Source organism: Sarcophilus harrisii, chromosome 1 (genome assembly GCF_902635505.1).
Source record: "Sarcophilus harrisii chromosome 1, mSarHar1.11, whole genome shotgun sequence".
Classification (NCBI taxonomy): Eukaryota; Metazoa; Chordata; class Mammalia; order Dasyuromorphia; family Dasyuridae; genus Sarcophilus; species Sarcophilus harrisii.
The window spans coordinates 640,524,115-640,545,108 of NC_045426.1; the positions used below are offsets into that span (position 1 = coordinate 640,524,115).

Genomic DNA, 20,994 nt, shown 5'->3' on the forward strand with positions numbered 1-20,994 from the left:
AGTCTGCCCCACTATATGTAGGAAGCTACAGAAGCAAGAGGGATTTGAGGGCATGAATATATCTCAACTAGTTGAGATAGCTCTGACTGACTAAGGAAGCAGGTAAGTAGTATGCCCAGGCAGGTGTAGCAGCCATGAGAGAATCAAACAATTCCTCTAAGGGTCCTCCCTGGCACCCTGTGGATGGCTGTCACTGGGCTTGGACCAGTGTGCCTAGTATAAGGAAACAGGCCATTGGAAAAACAAATGTCTGATCTGAAATACACCAGAGAGTATCTTCTCTCTTGAGGGGGCAGACTGAGGCAGTCCTAGTTCTCTCTTTCTCTAGACCCTGGAGAATCTAGGGGATGTTTGCAAATTGGGGGTCAGCCTGTTGAGTTTCTGGTTGATACTGGAGCTACTTACTCTGCTCTAATAAAACTTGTGGATCCAATATCTCCAAAATCCACTCCTATACAAAGTACTACTTGTAAAATCGTGTCTTGCCCCTGGACTACTGAATGTACAATCCATCTAGGGCTTGGTATAGTCACCCACTCCTTCCTTGTCCTGCCAGACTGCTCATATCCCCTTCTTGGTAGAGACTTGCTTCAAAAACTTTAGGCACTGAAGACCAGGCTTCTCTGACCCTAAATCCTCCCAATCCAAAGCATCTTCTTGTCATCCTACCCTTCCCCTTTGAAAATATCTTAGTGGCTTCCCCTATGTCACCCACTTCTGCTTCTTTCCCTCTTCTCTCTCAACTGCAAGCAGATTTCCCTCAGGTGTGGGCAGAAAATAACCCTTCAGGCTTGGCTGCTTATCACACACTGGTGTTGGACAGCTTCTGGCCACTGCCTCTCCTGTGTCTGTCAGGTAGTACTCTATGTCGAGGGAAGTCCTTCTGGGAATTTCTGTTCACATTAACTGATTGAGAGAAGCTGGTATCTTGTAACCTGCAAGTCCCCTTGGAACACCTCAGGAAACCTGGGACTACAGGACTTCCGCCCGGTTCAGGATCTTAGGGAATTTAATAAACAGGTTGAAACTATCCATCCCATGGTTCCAAATCCATATACCCTACTCAGCTTGGTGCCTCCTAGTCACACTTTATATACTGTTATATCTAAAGGATGGTTTCTTTTCCATCCCCCTTGCACTGGCCAGTGAACCCCTTTTCTCTTCCAGAGGATAGATCCCCAAAAGGGGATTCTCAGGGCAGCTCACACAGACTGCCACAGGGTTTTAAACCTCCCTCACCCTGTTTGGTGAAGCTCTCCATCTGGACCTCCAACCCTTCCACAGGGAACATTCTTATTGCTCTCTTGTTCAGTATGTTGATGATCTTCCCCTTGCAGCCCCCTCCTCCCCTCCATGAGTCCCTCTGCTTGAGGGCAACTCATGCCCTTTTGCAGTTCCTTCAATCCTTAGGTTGCAGGGTCTCTGCTAAGAAGGCTCAGCTCTGCCTTCTCGAGGTCTCTTATGTGGGCTGTGTTCTAAAATCTGGCCACCACTCCCTCTTTTCTGAATGTATCCAGGCTATCTTATCTATTCCAGTCCCTATTACTAAAAAGCAGGTCCCTGAATTCCGTTATTGCCACTTTGGATTCCCTCCTTTGCTGAGATAGCAAAACCCCTTTATTCTGCCACAGTGGGACAGGGCCCCTTGTCTGGGCTCTCCTGAACAGCTGCCTTTGATCCTCTCAGGACCATCCTCACCAAGGCCTCCGCCCTAGCTCTCCCCGGGCATCTCTCTGTTGCTTATCTCTCTAAGGCTTGGACTCTGTGGCAACTGGGTGGCCCCCCTGTTTTAGGGCTGTGGCTGTGACCGCCCTCCTGCTGGAGGAGGCTGACAAGCTTTCCTTGGGCCAGTCTCTTTCTATCTCTGCCCATCCCTCTGCTGAGGCTCTGCTCAGGTCGGGCCCTGACCGGTGGCTCTCTAACGCCCGAATTACCCACTATCAGGCCCTGCTTCCCGACCATCCTTGCCTCACTTTCTCCAAATCGTCCACCTTGAGCCCTGCCACCTCGCTCCCAGATCCTGGTTCTGACCCTGCCCATGCATGACTGCTTCCAGCACCTTGCGCAGTCCCAGTCACCAAGGCCTGACCTGTCTGACACCCCGCTGGAAAACGCTGAGCTGATTCTTTTTACAGATGGGAGCAGTTTTGTTGTGGGGCACCCGTGTTCTGGGGCAGCAGTGGTGGATTATCCCTCCCTCTCTACCCTGTGGTCTCCTGTAATGGGCTGAGGTTTGAGTTGATGCACTGAGGTCCCAAGTACATGAGGCTAAATAGTAATTGGACTATACTCTATTAATATACATGCTTGGAGAAAGAATGGCCCCTGCCCACTCTCTGTGCAAGTTCTGATGTGTTGTATAGGAAATGACGATTTTGATGGGTGGAGACATGGAGACAGGAAGAGAGGCTGAGAGAGATTGGGCCTGGGTTCTACTCTGGTGGTGCTGGTCTTGTGGCTTCTGGTCTAGCTAGCTTCTTGACTCAGCTGCTGACATTGCCATTGCCGATTCCCTTCTTCCTCCGATCTTTCTTCATCTCTGCTAAGAAAAAAGATTGACGATTTCCCCCTAAATTGAATTCCTGACTCCGGCTGATTTTAAAATACGGTCATCACAGTCTCCTCCCCTCCCCTCTGTCTCTTCTGTCCAGAAGGCGGAGTTCATCCCCTTAACTCAGGCCCTGCGCACAGCAGAAAACGACTAACAGTTTCACTGACAGTTGCTATGCTTTTGCAACAGCTCATATCCACGCCTCTCTTTATAAAGGGGCCTGCTGACCTCCGCTGGGAGGGAAATTAAGGCAGAGACACTTTCCTTCGTAGACTCTATCTGGTTACCCCTCTCTGTTGCTATTCTCCACTGTCCAGGTCACCACTCTGGTGAGACAATGGAAGCAGTGGGAAATCAGGCTGTGGATGCAGTGGCTCCATGAGCAGCCGCTTCCTTCCTCACTTCTTCCCCGCCTCTGGCAATCCCCATCTCGCCCCTTACCTATATATTGTCCTTCAGAAGATACCTTCCCATCTTAGAGAGGAGGAAAAAGGGACGGTCTCTGGTGGTACATACAAGACAAAATTTTTATTCCACAAGCATTAAGCAGAATGCTGGTGAAGGACTTGCACGATTTCACTTATTTGGGTGAAAAGAAAATGCATCAGTTATTGAGCAAATATTACATAAAGGATCTCAGCCAATTGATCAGAACTTATATTTACAGATGTAACACCTGCACCCTAGTAAATGTGAAAAGAATTAAAGAAGCCTTTGTGGGAATCAGGCCAATGGGACATATCCCGGGGGAGAGATGGGAGGTAGATTATACTGAGATACAGCCATCAACACCTGGGTAGAAACACCTGTTAGTTTTTGTAGATACCTTCTCAGGGTGGACAGAGGCCTTCCCCTCACAGAATGGAATGGCTCTCACAGTGGTCAAAAAGATATTAAGTGAATTAATCCCCACTTTGGTCTTCCAGTAGCCATAGGGTCTGATAATGGCCCTGCCTTTGTTGCCAAAATGTCACAAGGCATTAGCAAGGCACTCAGGAGACAGTTTATATAGACCACAGAGCTCTGGGCAAGTGGAAAGAATGAATAGAACACTTAAGGAATTCCTTACAAAACTTTTCTTAGAGACCCAAAGCTCCTGTGTGTCTTTGCTGCCATTAGCATTGCTTAGAAATAGATGCATCCCCATAGATTGTGTCTAACTCCCTTTGAAATTCTGTTTGGAAGACCACCACCCATCCTCCCCTTGGTTAGAGAGGATGTAACTGCTGTAATCTCCAACTCCTTCCTTGTCAAGTTCCTACAGGCCCTGCAGAAAACTCAGAAAGACATCTCACACCTTGTCCAAGAGGCTTTGAGAGGCTTTTCCTGTCCCTGTTACTGAGCCCGCTCATCCATCCATTCCAGCCTGGCGATGCAGTTCTGATAAAGAGATTTTCTACCTTCAGCCTGGAGCCCAGGTGGAAAGGGCCTCATACTGTGATCTTCACCCCACTTATTGCTGTAAAGGTTGAGTCCATCCCCACCTGGTTTCACTATAGCTGAGTGAAGTCAGCCATCACCATTGAATGGAAAGTAGAATTTAGTGAAGATCCCCTGAAACTGAGACTGATCCACCCTTTGGTCCTTGATTTCCCTAAATCTATGAAAACATTGGGTGGAAAAATCCGGGGAGGATTAATCCTTGTAATCACTGCTTTGTTTGTGATTGCCCTATTTGTCTGTATAGGGGCAACATCATTCCCTAAGGGGAATTCCTTGAAACTGAATGCTCTGGAGGAGCAGCTCACCTTTTCAATGAGTGAGTGTCTCTCCCCCTCACCCCCCACGTGATCAGTTTCTATGCTGTTTATTCCTTCCGCTCCCCTTAATTACAGCCTGTCACAAGCCCAAGGCCACTTTATCATTGAGCACAAACAGGATGGAGAGACCATAATGAACAGACAGAAGAATAACCCAAGGCACCAGAGACCACCAGTTTAAGGTTTTTTCAGAGACTGTCCCTAATGCTGCCTTGTACAACCACTGTACTTTTTCTTGAGCCTCACTTCCCCTTCCCAATAGCTTTTGACTCCATATCACCTTTTTTATAAGACTGCTTCCAGTCCTGTCCATCTGCAGACATCTTTCACATGTTCTGTGCCCAGGTAGTGCTCTAGAGCTCCATCTCCTGGATGATAGTACCAAGGCTTGTCATCTGACCCTCCCCTACCCAATGGGCTTCTATCATTTCACAATCATTGAGTTGACTTAATATGTTATTTGAACTTTCCCTTTCAGACAGACCACAGAACATAGCCACACTCTGGGATATCTCCCTGTTGCTAAGGTAGGCAGTGTCACAAATATCTGTAAGTCTCCTGGCTTTTGCCTGTTTTTTCTATGATAAAATGTGTGGACTGAGTGCATGGGGAGTGGGATGGCACGTGCCGGGTGTGAGTTTAGGGAGGGGAGGGAGATGTTGGACTTAAGGATCTCCAAGGTCCCATTCATCTTTGTGACTCTCAGTGCTATGATTTCTCACTCCCTCATTTATTCCCAATACGTTATTGAGGGAAATGGACCAGAAAGTCTGATGACTTGAAAGAGGACTCCCTGGGATGTCCATGGCGTCTGCTAGGTGAGGAGAGGGTGTGTGAGAATTTGGGACAGAAGTGGGGAATATCTGTGAATGGAGAACAGATGAGGGGGTGGATAGAAAGTTAGAATCCAGGAAACATGGGCTCATATCCTGCTGGTGAATAACTCTGTGAGTATGGAAAAAGCTCTTAACGTCTTTGATGATTACTGAATTCAATGTTAAAATGGAGATAATAAGATATCTGCAACTCAGAATTCTGTATGATTTACTTCAGGGGAGCAGAGCCAGGATGGCGGAGAATACATAGATCTTTGTCTGATCTATTTCTGCTTTCCCTCAGATCAATACCACATCAAGCCTATGAACAAATTTTGGAGTATTAGGACTCACAAATATATGGAATGTAACAAATTTCCAGCAGAGAAAATTTTGGAAGAACTTTATAAAAGGTCTGTTTCAAAAAAACATTTACTTGATATCATGTCTATAAAATGTTTTGCAATTTTTAAATTGTTGTACAAAAAGTTTATTACTATCATTATTTGAGAAAGAATGACTATTAAATTCTTCTCTTTATGACACCCTGGGTCACATAATTTCAGATACCTCTAAATAGATTCAAAATACAAACTCTGGTCATGTCTCTAATAGAAGCTGAAACTCTTCAGACTTTTGAATGGACACAAAGACTCTGGACCAGACTAGGGCTAAAGGAATTTGTAAGTTGAAAACACTTCAGGAATAGGGGACTAAGCAGACTCAGGAGGTGAGGGACTGAATTTAAAAAAAAAATAATATCATTTTATTTTCAAAATACATTTAAAGATAGTCTTATTTTTTTCTTTTTGTTTTTTGTTGAGGCCATTGGGGTTAAGTAACTTGCCTAGGGTCACACAGCTAGAAAGTGTTAAGTGTCTGAGACCAGATTTGAACTCAAGTCCTCCTGACTTCAGGAGCTTATAAAAAAAGGTGATATGGAGTCAAAAGCAAAACTTTGTATTCCAAATGTTTTCCCTCCCTTTTGCTCACCCTCCTCTCTCAGATAGCAAGTAATCCAATATATGTTAAACAGGAAGGCACTGTATTAAGGGAGGAAGGGGGCTACAGTCAGAGTAAAGAAGGGAAGATAATGAATGAAATTGTGGCAGGAGTCCCAGAGGAGAAGGAATTAACTAGGACTAGGGAATAATCAGTCCAGCAGCAAATTAACAGTTGCCAGACCAGTCAGTATGAAAGTTGAATTCCTTTTGACAAATGGACTCACTCAGTAACAAACAGGCTTCCATCACTGATCCTTTCTCAGGTTCCATCTCCCATATCTCAGAGAGGGGTACTTTTCGCCTTTGAGCTCCAGGTCTGTTCTCTGGTTTCTAACTCCACCCATGATCAAAGGTCACAAGAGGGAAAGCAGGCATCAAGAGGCTAGCCTGAAGAGGAAAGCCAGACACAGGATCACCTATGTGGTAGCTCTCTTCTACCTAAGAAAGGAAGATAGAGTATCCACCTCCCCAGACAGGGCACATTTCTCCCAAGATGGAAATGACTCCTCCCATAAATACATAGAAAAGAAGTGGATACTAAGTCACCCTCTCCTAGAAAGGAAGAAAGTATATCATACCCATTTGGAGGTATCTGAACCTAATTATATAGTCTTAAGAAGAAAGATAGCTTCTATCAGACAAAGCCCTGACCATCACCCCAACTCCAACACATACAGTGGGACCATTGTGTAGAACACGACTTATCTTTATTTCTCCCAATAAATTCTTGTCTCTATCCCAGTTTACATTTCTGATTCCTGGGAATTGAGGATTGGGTGAAAACTTAAGGAAGTATTGTCACCTCCCCAAAAGGTTCACTCTCCCCAAGGAATGTCCTTTTTCCCTAGGCTCATATTGTCAATGCTCCTGAGACTGGTTAAAGGATGCTTCCTTCCTTCCTTCAAGTTTCATACACCATCTCTGCTTGAATCTCTGGGGCCAGACTTCTTTTCTTGCTCTTTGTTAGAAACATATATGAAGTGACACAGACATCCTTCTACAGAGTAGGTAGCTGATCTTGATCCAGATTCAAGTCAGAGTTATTTACATGTAACCGAGAGATGCAGCTTATCTGTGTCTTTTTCAATATCTTCCTCTGTCTTCGAAGAAAATTACCCCAGACCATTACTAGCAGTTACTTGATCCTAGACTTGTAATTGATATACCTATACCATTTACTGATTAGCACTCCTCCTATAAAAATCATTTATTTTCCCTACCCTCCTCCTATCATAAAGGACTTACCTATGTTACCATGTTAACACCCCATGTCTCATCACCAGTACCAACTTCCTGTCTTCCTATCACACATTTCCATTCTCCCCTCTTCTGTTTCCTCCAGATATAATGAAGACTATCAGACCATGGGGCTTCATTTTCTCACTTTTTTCAGTTTCCTTCTTCTTCCAGATGCTCACATTGACCTCAGGTAAGACTGATTGCTCTTATTCATTTCCTAGGACTTGAAAAATGTTTCTTGAGAACTGAATTATGATCCTATTAAGATTTGGTTCTCTCTGCCACATGATCACTTGTTGTAATCAACAATTCTCTTATTACCAAAATTACCTCCAATTTCTTTCATATTTCTCCCTTTTTTTTTCCTTTTCTCACTCTTGGATTCGTCCTGGGGCCCTATCTTTTTTAACATATCTAGCAAACCTGGATTTCATCTCAACATTTGAACAAAGCATGATGATGATATTTAATTAGTTGTAATAAAGTTGTAATAGTTAGTTACTATAGTTAACTATTGCCATCTCTCTGAAACATCCACTCTTCTAAGGGCTTATAAGCCACAATAGGCTGCCATGATCCATCTTTGGTTTATGAGAGATAGCAAATTACTTACTATTTTTTAATTAATAATTCACTAGCTTCAAGTAACAAAATAATCAATTATCCAGAAAATTTGTCTTTCAAACTTTTTAATCTGTTACATGAGAATAAGGGAACCGATTTGTTCTGCTTTCTGATGACAAAAGATTTTGAATTCTGTCTCTTGGTAGCATGGAGTCACTCTTCATTAAGCAAATATGTCCTCTTAAACAAAAGAGACAAAAGGATTCTACTCCAAAGGAATATAAACAGCATGTTGCAGAGCAGTTCCAAGGATAACCATATCTAAAGAGCTAGACTGGTGTAGCAAAGGAGTTTGTAGCTCTGATCTGAAATCAAGAAAATTAGTCCCAAGTTAGTCTAGGAAAACACACCATGAAGGACGTGTTCTAGGTAAGATACCTTATTCCTCTCTAGCACCTCTCCTGCACCTATGTAGGTGTGAGATTATATTCACAATTTTTTTTCAATGTAGTGTTAAATTCCAAATGTTAATTTTTCAGATTTCAACAGACAGGGGAAAGAAAAGGGAAGATTGAGAGGAAGAGAGAGAAAAAGGGAAACCAAGAAAGAGAGAAGAAAGTAGCCGGGAGGGATGTAGAAGAAGCATCATTTTGCCCAATTTCTAATTATCCAGTACACACACACACACACACACACACACACACACAGAGAGAGAGAGAGAGAGAGAGAGAGAGAGAGAGAGAGAAAAGAGAGGACAGGGAGAGGAAAGGGAGTTAGTATATTGATAAGACAGAAGAGGTATCAAATACTAGACATTCCCAAATCAATTTGACTAAAGAATACTTTGGGCCTTTAAATATACTGAGAAAACCCATAATTCTAATTAGAATAGGCCAAAGGATATGGCATAGGATTAAGGAAGCATAATGATGTTTAGGTAGGGAAAGAGAGGACCCAGAAGTTTGGAATCCCAGACCACTGTTGCCAGGTGTCTCAAAAGAATTTGCAGCCTCGAACCCATCTCCTTAGCTAAGGGGCAAAAAAATTATTGATAAGATTATCAGTTATCAATGAACTGGGAAATAGTTTATTCATAATCAGACAGATTGTTGTTCTCAGATTGGGAATTGTAGGAAGTCTCTGAGGCAGACTCCAAAACCAAAAGATTTAAGATTTCCTGGCTTATTGTTAGAACAGAAGCCCCCCTGAAATCAGAGAACACAAAATCATATTTCATCAATGGGATTACCAAATATGTTACATTGGTGTTATTTTTATGTAGGAAGTGGCTGATATTATTCTGATCTGAAAAAGTATTGCATTTATTTGATAATACAAGACTTTAATGGCTAATAATTTAATGGGAAAAGGCTCATTGGTCTGAACATTATTTTTTTGTTCTCCTCCTCATGAGGTGCCATAGAACAACAGTTAAGGAAATGAGACCCTGAACACAGTGGTTGGGAAGCCGGGCTTATATGACTATGGTCTCTCTTCTTTCTATGTTCAGCTAGATCTTCACCTTTCTCCCTGAGCTGGACCCAGAATGTTCCTCTCTTCTGGAAGGATGTCTCTATAACTGACCTTTTTCTTCTTGGAGAGAAGATTCCTAAAGACCAATATGGAATGCCTTTTTCTGTACCATTGACAGAGTTTGAAGGTCACATTATCCTCAGTTGGTATGATGTGTTTCAGGTGAGGAAGAGATGATGTCAATGGATCCCCAGGTGGGAGAGATTATGAGGAACGTCATTAGCTTCTGGATGGTATCACAAGTATTTAGTACATCTGTATTCCTCACTGATGAATGTAAGTATGATAAAAATAAAGGCAGGAAATTCATCTTGAGCCCCATGGGGCAGTTTGAATAGGAAAGGTACAAGGATATGAATACTCACTGCCTCCCCCTTTTCCTAATCCATTTAACACAACAATAGTAACAGTAGGCCCAGTAATAAACAGTCTTTGGGGTTTTCTAGTAAGCTTAGTCATAAGCTAATAAAGATAGAAAATTACAGGCGCACAGGATATATCACAATCCCAGAGTTCTCTTTGCTCAGGGGTCTGTGGCTAGAGTCAAGGAATTCTCTCTAAGTCCCTGCAGTTTCCATTAACATCTTCTATCCCTGAGCTTGGTTGTCTCTTTCCTCTTCTGGAATGTTCCCTATATGAGAAAAAAATGGGTGTAAAGAAGTGATAATGAGCTTTCTTTGGAGACCATGAGATCACAGGAGATTCACATCTCTCCACTTCAATACCTTCTCTCCTCAGCAGGAGAGTTGGTCTAGTGGTCATCTTCTATGAGACAAATTTAGTTGAAGAAAGCTCTTACTCCCAGTTTTTTAAGAGCTCCTGAGCCATTTAGATAGAATTGACAGTTCAAAGGGTAGGGGAAAGTTTGATTATGTATGCCCTTGATCCTTAGTGTCTTCTTGCAGATATTAAGAAACATGCCTTTCTATGGAAGATAAATGGAATCCTGGCAGTGACAAGCTCACTGGAAGTGGGTGTTTGTATTTGTTATTTGTGGACAAGACACAGTTGCTCAGGTAATGGTGATTGGGGGCAGAAACTGGGGGATGGTAATTGTGCAATATTAAAGGATAGTTTTCATGAAATACTCCCTTTCTGCATTCTGTTCTTACTCCAACCTCTAGACAGTTCTGATCCCAACGGTCCCTTTTTTCCCTTTCAAAGGAAGATATAAGTCAACCCAAGTTCCCACCACAGCATGTGGATTTGTCTTCTTCACATATATTGTGGCCCAGAGATCTCTTGAGGAATTTGGGGTAGGGAAAGGGGAGGGTTCATGAGGATGGAATAGATTGCATGTAACAACGTTGTTAGGTAATTCAGAGGTGGTGGAGAAATCCAGCTGTGGGCTGTCACTGGGAAAGATGGAAAAGACAAATGATTCCAGTCATCTTAGAGGTGGGCACTGAGAAGGCAAAGTAGTCTACCTTGCATCACTTTCTAAGAGGTAACAATCTTTGTTTTACTCTGCAGGGTTTATTTTCAAGGAAGAATGGATGAACTGGTTTGTTTGGAGTGTCATGATGATCTTCCTCATACTCTTAGGAATAATAACTTTGAAAGGTGGATATGGGTATACTTTCTTTTTTATACTGATATTTTCACTGGATTTCAACAACATTGAGAGCATCGTCTTTGTACTTCCTACGATACGGATAGTTCTTTCTTTTCTTTTGTCTGAAACATAATTTAATAAGAAAACTGCAGTAAAATTCTCTTCTTCAAACTCTAAAGGAGTTTCTGATTTAATTTCAATAATCAATAGAATAACAGCTAGATTCCACAATGGTTGTATCAGTACCCAAATATTCTTACATCATTCTGAAGCATTTACTGTCCTTACTTTTTACAGATATATCTGGTAAAAAAAACAGATGACTATGCTAAATATTCATTTACTTAATTGTTCAGGATATAATTACATATTTTCAGATTGAAAGCAGATAGATCTTTAATACTTTCCTTGTGCTCATGTCTTCTACTGACCACTGATTATAGAATTGGGCTTTGATTATAGAAATGGGCTTTAAAAGAAAAAGGAAGGTACATGATTATAAGAGAATCAAACTGATCCTTCAGCTTAAGTTTAAAAACACGTGTGTGGCAGAATAAAGCATTCTCAGTTCAGCTTGACTTCAGGTAAGAGGCTAAGATGACAACCAATGATGCAATAACAAACCAAGGGTTTTCCTTTGTCCGGAGAGGAAACTCTCACAGTGCAATCAGGAAGTAAAGAGACCTTAATGTCTGAGACACCCAGATGTGGTCCCTATGATCAGCATGGACCACCTCGCGAACAGAAGCTCTGGTCACATTGAGGACACATCATCAATAGGAGATGTCTCCTTCCCTTATTAGCTGTGTGTGTGACCTCATAGATCCCATAAAAGCAGTGGGGACCAGGAAGTAAGTGGAGTTCAACAGGAGTCAATGGGAGGTGAGTAAGAGTGCAGGATGTGAACATGTGGAATAAAGACCTTAGCTTGTGAGCCTCTGTCTTCAGGTGCTCTGATGGATGGGAGAACCACCGCTCAGACAGGTGGTGGCTGGACCTGGTGACAACCTATGATTGGGTCAGGTTGGTAAAGAACCACTGTACGAGACTGGCCAGAGATTTCTGAAGGTCTGGGAACTGGGCAAGACTGATAATCAATAACCTCTGGGTGGGAGGTTATAGTCCTTCTAGCTTTTATCCAGCTATAAACCTCCACTTCCTCTGGGAGCTTGTGGCATTTCTCTTGAATGGTGGATTACTGACTTGATGACCCATCTGGCAATCATATGTGAATTCAGAACTCAAAACAGTATCAGTTACAGTCCCAGGAGGTTTTATCTCAAATAGCAAGTTTTGCTAGTCACAGCTTAAAGCTGAATGCAGTGATTTTACTCTTTTGGAATAATAACAAGCAATAGAAACTTACCAGGACTCACATGCATGAGAAATTTCATTTAGCATCTTTCGTTTTCCTCAAGTTTAAACTCATCTTGGTATTAAGACAATCATTAGACATGATTTCTATATAATAAACTTGTAGATTCTTAGAAAACCCGTTCCTTATTTGGGAACTATACAACCCAAAAAAAACTCTTTCCCCCTATTCCCCAAAGTGGAATGCTTTTCATATGACTAGAAATAGTTTCAATTTCTTCATCTGAGAATTGTCTGTTCATATCCTTTGACCATTTTTCAATTGGAGAATGGCTTGATTTTTTATAAATTAGAGTTAATTCTCTATGTATTTTGGAAATGAGGCCTTTATCAGAACCTTTGAAAAAGAAAATACATTGCTAAATTTTTTTCTAAAACATTTCTAGAATTGGAAACATGGACGAATGTTCCAATTACATTTGCATTTAATTTATTGAGTACAGGTAGGGGTACTATGTTAAGGGATAGGTCAATTCTCTGAGAGCCTCCACAGCTGTGGATCATAACATCTGAAAGAGTTGCAAGGCAGCCTTTGCTGACACAGGTGTTGTGGACTGGTAATGAGATAAATTGGCAGAGGGAAGAAGAGAGAGGTCAGAGAACAGCAACCTCTCCATCTCCTTGTATCATCCTCTCACAAGAGGAGATCCATTCTGGGTTGTATCTCCAGCAGCCACTGTCAGGTGGTTCCCATATATTCCAACAACTCCCCTGGGAATTCTAACAATACTACATTGGTTTGGAACAATATCTTCTCTCTCTGCTGAACTATGAACTATTATACCTCCCTCCTTCCTTCTCTTCTCTCTTTCTTTCCCTCCCTTCCCTCTTTCTCCCCCTCCCTTCCCTCTTTCTCCTTTCTCTCTCTCTCTCTGTTCTTTTGTCTGTCTCTCTATCTCTTATTTCTGTTCTCTTTGCCTGTCTCTTTGTCTCACCAGCATGTATCATGGTCTAGAGGAATTTAGAGCATTTCTCTTCTCACTGTGTTTCTGGTTCTGTCTTTCTCTCATACTTATCTCATGGAAAACAATAGGTAATTCCAGCAAGAGAGATTTCTTCAGAATAATCAATTCAAAGTTTTCTCAAAACATAAACAAATCTTTTGATTAACTACTGAATAGACTACATGTGTCTTATTTTGTTCTAATATTAAATATGGGCTAGTCTGAATTAAGAAAAATTCAGAACATGTCCATTAAAGGTTTTCCAGCAGAGGCTAAATGACAGCTTACTAGATATCTTTTTCAGGCATCTCCTTTCCATGTATGGATGAAACTTTTACAGAATTTAAAAGTTAGGAAGTACTGCAGAAACCCTTTAGTCCAACTAATACCTGACAAAGAATTGGCATAGCATCATGACAAGTAAGCCTTTGCCTAAATGCCTCTAGTTTGAGGCAACTACGTGGTATAGTAGACAGAGAGCTGGGCTTAAAGTCTGGAAGACCAGAATTAAAATCCAGGCTCAGAAACTTCCTAATTGTGTGACCTTTGTTTTCTGTGGATTGGTGATCCACTGGAGAGAAATTACAGCCCTTCTAGCAACTGAGAGAAATGGTTATTAATAATCAATGATCTAGGAAGATCCAGAATTACCTGTTTTTAAAAATCATGATTTTAAAAGTTCATTCTCTGAAGGCTGAGCTAACCTTCTCCATTCTCTAGACTCTACCCAGTTGGGGCAGCCATTGTGTTCTGCTCATATTTGGATAGGGCATAAGGTGGAGAAACTTAGAAGTAGAAGATATAATCAAAGTTCAGGTCCAGATCCTTATTGTACTATTCATTATCTCATTATTACAATTGATTGCCACCTTATAAAATACCTGCTTTAGAAGGGCATAAAAACTGTGAGTTCTGCTGCCATGATTGTCTCTGATCTAAAAGAGAGATGGCCAAATGACCATCCTTTTGTTAAAAAGTTGTCATTATTAATAAAAATTAAATGCAAATGTAATTGGAACATTTGTCCATGTTTCCAATTCTAGAAATGTTTTAGAAAAAAATTTAGCAATGTATTTTCTTTTTCTTTTTTTTTAATTAACGCTTTTTATTTTTCAAAATATATGCATGGATAATTCTTCAATATTGATTCTTGCAAAACCTTGTGTTCCAATTTCTCCCCACTTCCCCTTCCCCCATCCTTCCCCTGCATGGCAAGTAGTTCAATACATGTTGAACATGGTAAAAATATATGTTAAATACAATATATGCATACATATTTATACAATTATCTTGCTGCACAAGAAAAATCAAATCAAACTGAGAAAAATGAAAAGAAAATAAAATGCCAGCAAGCACCAACAAAAAGAGTAAAGATGCTATGTTGTGAACCACACTCAGTTCCTAGTCCTCTCTCTGGGTGTAGATGGGTCTCTTCATCACAAGATCATTGGAACTGGTCTGAATCATCTCATTGTTGAAGAGAACCACATCCATTAGAATTGCCGTGTACAATTGTAATGTTCTTCTCTAAAATATGATGTTCTATGGGAGCAGGTTTCTTGGAGAGCTTCTGGGAACAGCCTTCATTTCACTTCAGTAAATACCCCAAATGCAGCCAGGAGCTAAAGTCCAAATCCTTATTGTTTCCTTTTAAGTTTTGTCTCTTTCCTTGGGTCTGGTTGGCTTTCTTAGAGGCCTATCTCTCTCCTTGGTTCCAAGAGCTCTTGTTGCTAGCCCTTTGCCTCTACCAGCTTCAGCCTCCAGGTAGCACAAAGGTGGAAAATGGAATGAATCTGACTCCTCCTCCAAGAGTGGGCTTGTCCTTTAGTGGGCTCCTCCTTATATATGCTCTCTTAAAGGTGAGAATCTTGTGGAAATGTAATAAGTACTAAGTACATTAGTGAACTAGAGAACTGTTAAGCACCCTACTAAACAACCATTGTTGTCTCTATCAATTCCACTGACTTAGCACCTTGTAAGAATCTTAACATCTCCTGCTTTCTTTTGATTTTGAACATAGGTGGTCATATTCTCCCTGACTTCTCAAGGATGTGAGAACCCCCAAAAAGAAGGTGATCACACCTTCCCTGACTGCTCAAAAAAGGGCTGAAAATACCATAAAAGGAGGTAATCATTCCCTCCCTAACTGCTCGGGAAGGGAGATGAAAACACCAAGGGAAGTGGGAAATTAAATCAAATTGGCAGTTTCTGAAGTGGCTCACTCTTAAAACAGGTATACATAAATCCATCAATATGGGAGGAGGCATTACACATAATTACATAAATTACATAAGCACATAGCAATATAACATAGGCTAGTAGTGATGTAACAAATAACATGAATTAACATGAGTAATTATACATGTCCATAAGTCCTAGAAATAATGCAAAAGGAATCTATTGTCCATTAGTTCATGTGCCAGGAATCTAATAATTCCTACAAGTTTTGAAATCCTACAATAGTCTCATCAACAATTTTATATCTCAAGGAATCCAATGATTCCTGCTGGTTTTCAAGTCCTGCAACAGTCTCATTATCAGCCATGCTCTTTCAGTGTCAGATGTTTCTTAGGTCTTCTCCTTTGTTTCGAGTTTTTTCTCTTTTTCTGTCTCTCTCCAGGTGCTCTTTGCCACCCATCTGCTTCCTTCTCCATCTGTAGGAATACAAGCAAACCCTCTCTCCCAGGCAGTTAACCTATCTAGTCCCTTCTATTTACTACTTTCTAAATCTCTCCTTATCATCTGGCAGTTACATTGGAGCTGTTTGCACTGGACACTGCCCTGTTGGTTTAAAAAGCCTGTATTCTCCCCAGTTGTAACTCCTTTCTCCCATTGGATTGCTTTGCTTTTTTCCTGATTGATTACATCAGAGTCCTGACCTTCTAAAGACTCTCTGGGTATAAACACAGCTGCCATCATGCCCCACCTATCTTTTGTATGATATCTAGGAGCTGGGCCCTGCCTCTCATTTCCCTGGGTCAATCTACATTCTGAGGCCCAGTGGAATCCTCAGTTGCATTTTGGACATGGTTTTCTCTCACCCTGTCCTCTCACTCTATCTCTATATCTACACCGAGTTCTTAAATGTCCAACTTTTCCACACTTAAATCATCGAGGAGTTTCTCTAGAAGTCCTTTGCCAAGAGGGACCCTGTCTTCCCATGTTCATCATAATCTGGGTATAATAAGCATTTGTGCCCACTGTGGCATAGTGTCTTATGATCTCCTTTAAAGGAGCATCCTTGTGTAGTCCCCATATAATTCTTTTGCAAATCTCATTAGCATTTTCCTTAGCCAGATATCTGGTCATTATTTCTGTAGCTGCATTTTCTCCAATGGATCTTGTGACAGCTGTTTGCAAACGTCCCACAAAATCAGCAAAAGGTTCATTGGGATCTTGCTCTATTTTTGTGAAGGCTTCCTCTCAATCTTGTCCTAGAAGAGAATCCCAACCTCTTATAGCAGCAGTTGTGATCTGCTCATAAGCTGTTATGGGGTAATTAATCTGTTCAGAATTCTCTCCATACTGACCTTCACCTGCTAGTTGGTCAAAAATGATTTGTACATTAACTCCTGTTTGCCTATTGCTTTGGCCTTGAATCCTACATAATTCATGATTCTCCAAAAGCCACAACAAATTTTGTCCAGGTTCTAAATATGTCTTTGCTATGGATTTCCAGTCCCTGGGGATTAGGTTTTCATAAACAAAACTATCTAGTAACGTCTTAACATAAGATGATGTAGCCCCATAAAGAATGCAACCCTTTTTCAAATCCTTACTTTTTTCCAGATCAAAAGGAGTGTATCTTCTCCTTTTTTGACCTGAAGAGTCAAGTTCTTCAATCACAGGGTATGCATTTATTTGTAAATCAGGTATATCCTGTCCTTTCTTAGCCTTGACCAATGTCTTTTGTAATCTTGTCATAGGCTGCTTAATAGGTGGCTCTGTTTGTGTCACTGCCTCTTCCCTCCTCCTTCTCCCTCCATCCACGAAGGGTTTATTGAGGGAAGTAGGTCAGGGGATGGGAAATGCTCCTGTTGTGAAGTGCCACACTCAGAATTGTACTTAACTCCACTCTTATCTGATTCTTCATCCTTTTCATCTAGTTTACTTGGCACCTATCCCTCCTATTCTTTCATCTTTTTCCTTATTCTAACACTTATATAATTTTTTTAAAGCCAGTTGTATCAAATTATATGTATTAAGTATATTTTTGGAAATTGAGTTTGGATTGGAATTCTAGTATTCACCTTTGCCCTCTTACTAATTTCCACTCGTCTGGATCCAATTCTTTTTCTATAGAGAACCAAGGAGATGTGTACTGTACAGTTTCTAAAAGTTCAGTGATGTGCTCCCCAATTATAATCAAACCTTGGCTTTTCATAAGCCTGACAATGCTCTCTACACATTTTCCTTGAAGAGGAAAAGCAGGCTGTTTTCTAAACATCTGTCCCATTTTAGCTGAAATACTATTTTAGCTCTCTAACAAAGTTTCCTTGTTGTACTCACCCTGATTTCTGGGTCAAGGAGACTTTTCCACTGGATCAGGATCATGTCTGTCCCACATTCAGGCACCAAAATGTAATGTTCTTCTCTAAAATTTGATGTTCTCTATGAGCAGGTTTCTTGGGGGGGCTTCTGGGAGCAACCTTTGTTTCACTTCAGGAAATACCCCAAATGCAGCCAGGAGTTAAAATCCAAATCCTTACTGTTTCCTTTTAAGTTTTGTCTCCTTCCTTGGGCCCAGTTGGCTTTCTTAGAGGCCTATCTCTCTCCTTGGTTCCAGGGCTCCTGTCGCTAGTCCTTTGCCTCTGCCAGTTTCAACCTCTAGTTCCCTCTGAATCCACAGCCTCCAGCCAACACAAAGATGGAAAATGGAATGAATCTGACTCCTACTCCAAGAGTGGGCTTGTCCTTTAGTGGGCTCCTCCTTATATATGCTCTCTTAAAGGTGTGAATCTTGTGGAATTGTAGTAAGTACTAAGTACATCTGGAGAACTGTTAAGCACCCTACCAAACAACCATTGTCTCTATCAATTCCACTGATTTAGTACCTTGTAAGAATCTTAACATACAATGATTTCCTGGTTCTACTCGTTTCACTTAACATCAGTTCGTGTAAGTCTCTCCAGGCTTCTCAGAAATCATCCTGCTGTTCATTTCTTACAGAACAATAATATTCCTTAAATTCATATGCCATAATTTATTCAGCCATTCTCCAATTGATGGGCATCTATTCAGTTTTCAGTTTCTTGCCGCTACAAAAGAGCCACCACAAACATTTTTGTACATGTGGATCCTTTTTCCTCCTTTAAGATCTCTTTGGAGTACAAAATACAAAAGCGTATGCACAGTTTGATAACTCTTTGGGCATAGTTCCAAATTTTAACGATGTATTTTCAAATGGCTCATTCAATAGTTTGCACCAAAGAATCATAACAAAGTCCATATGATACAATTCTAGTTAGCCTTTCACATGCCAAAAGAATAAGAATAAGGAGGACATCGAGGAGAAGATGGAAGAGAACCAAGTCTCAAATAGTTCCTTCAACACAGTTGCTAGAGTAATTATCAATTAATTTGTGGAATAATAAATTATTGATTGTGACCCAGAATAGTCTCAGTACTGGTGCTTTCATTATATGATTAATGAAAAAGGTAGCAATACTTCAATCACCTTTTAAAATACAGGATAAAGAGTACAGAGTTAAATTTCACAGATATAAGATTGGGGACTATGGAATGGCATTTGGAGTGATGGAGGAGCCATTCAATGAGGCACAGAAAGTCACTTACAAAACCAGGAATTGGTATTGGAAGCACTCTGGAAATATGGACTCAATGGAGAAGTGCTAATGGGGTGAGGAATGTCAGGAGCTTAGAATCTCATTTTTAGAGGGTTTTGGAAGCAAATATTATCTGTGCAACCTTAGGATTAGTTCATGAACATATCAACATTATCTCAAAGTTATAAGCAATACCGTAGGCTTAATTCATTAACATAATGGTTGATGGTGTTTTGGCCTTATTGAGCATATCTGAAGCTTATCTGAGATTTATAGAAGACTGGCAATTAGCAAGATCAAGACATAGACTAAGGTCTAACTGGCTTCCCTAATTTAGCACATTCTCTCAGAATATAGCTTTAGTTAATTTATAAGCCAGTTTCCATGGGCTTCTATTGTCTGCTAATTTATGAGACAGTTGGTAATTGTTATGCTCTCTTAATTTTTGAGACAGGCCATAAGTGACTTCTGGGTTCTTTTTTAGAATCCTACTTCCTACTATTGTTTACTTTATCTAGGAGAACTAGGATAAGAAACAATTTGAACACACTACATAATCCTAAAATTCCAGAAATATGCTTTGGTTTGCATTCACTCACAAGCTATCTCTTAACTGAGTGATATTTGTATGTCTGAAAAAATGTATGGGGATTAAAATTGTCCTACCTACAATAAAAGAGAATGAGGCAGAGCTCTGAGCCAATGGCACTTTATTATAGGGTCCATCATCTCCTCTAATGAAGTCAATCTCAGATATTCATAATTTAAGATCCCTCTTCCAGGAATTTACTTTTATAAGCCTGGATATCCACACTTTCAAAAATAGATATAACAAACATGGAATAATTCCATTGGTTGTCATATAACACATGACCTAAAATAAACAAAATAATATATTAGCAGAATCAGAAATTGGGTGAAACAAAGAATATCTCCACGTAAGAAGAACAGGCTTTTTTTCAGGTTAGGCAGGAGAAGATATCACATCCAGTGACTTAAGTGATCATAAGATGATCATAGGAGGTGCTGAATCTCAGTGTGGTGCCAGGCAAACAGGCAAATGCTAACACTGGGAGCCCCTATGGTCCTTAGCATAGTTCTAGGCAAAGAGGCAGATGCCAGAGACATAGCAAACTCACAAGGACCAGGCATATGACAGCACTGGGACCCCCTACATACCTTATCACAGTTCCAGGTAAATGAGCAGACACCATGACCAGGACCCTATGCACACATCTTAGATAAACTCCAGATAAACAGAAAGATACCAACTGCAGGACCCCCCAAAAGTCTCTCTGCAGTTATTATATAATAATGTATAACATATTTAACAAGTAATATCAACAATAAATCAAGTGCTATAGCATGCAAATTCTTAGAGAAGAAGTTAAGTTATAGGAAGAAATAAACAACAAAATTATAGTAGTGGAGGATCTCAAACCTCCTTTCTCAGAATTAGATAAATCTAATCACAAGATAAAGAAGAAAAAGTTAGAGGCAGTAGAATTTTAGAAAATTAATTGGAAACTAAATTATCTAATCTTAAAAAATTAGTGGATGAAACACCAAATTATAGAAACAATCAACAATTTCATCCAAGAGAATGACAATAATGAGACAACATGCCAGAACTATGGGGTGCAACCAAAGTAGTTCTTAGCAGAAATTTTATTTTCTAGATGTTTGCATGAATAAAATAAAGAGGAGATCAGTGACTTGGGAGTGCAATTAAAAAAAGCCAGAAAAATAACTAATTTTAAAATACCAATTAAATACCAAATTAGAAAATATGAAATCAAAAGATTATTAAAATTGAAAATAAGGAAAGTATTGAACTAATAAATAAAACTGAGTTTATTTTTATTTAAA

The 20,994-nt window shown here is 40.4% G+C and overlaps 1 protein-coding gene across 8 annotated transcripts in view; it reads left to right on the plus strand.

Annotated features, from left to right (window-relative positions):
• LOC105749663 overlaps positions 1-11,199 on the plus strand; it is a 63,072-nt gene extending 51,873 nt beyond the window's left edge. For 2 of the 8 annotated variants that reach the window (XR_001120664.2, XR_002769636.2), the window contains exons 2-6: positions 5,431-5,539; positions 7,473-7,559; positions 9,629-9,742; positions 10,372-10,482; positions 10,940-11,199. Coding sequence is in view for 2 of the 8 variants with exons in the window: in XM_023498511.2 (XP_023354279.1) it covers positions 7,473-7,559; positions 9,629-9,742; positions 10,372-10,482; positions 10,940-11,154 (527 nt within the window). In the remaining 6 variants the exon portion in view is untranslated. Of the gene's footprint in view, positions 1-4,829; positions 4,861-5,087; positions 5,130-5,430; positions 5,540-6,989; positions 7,135-7,472; positions 7,560-8,139; positions 8,447-9,443; positions 9,743-10,371; positions 10,483-10,939 lie in introns of those variants that run through there. The other 6 variants (XR_004231123.1, XR_004231124.1, XR_002769637.2 and 3 more) reach the window with 6 other exon arrangements.
• Positions 11,200-20,994: the final 9,795 nt, after the last annotated feature.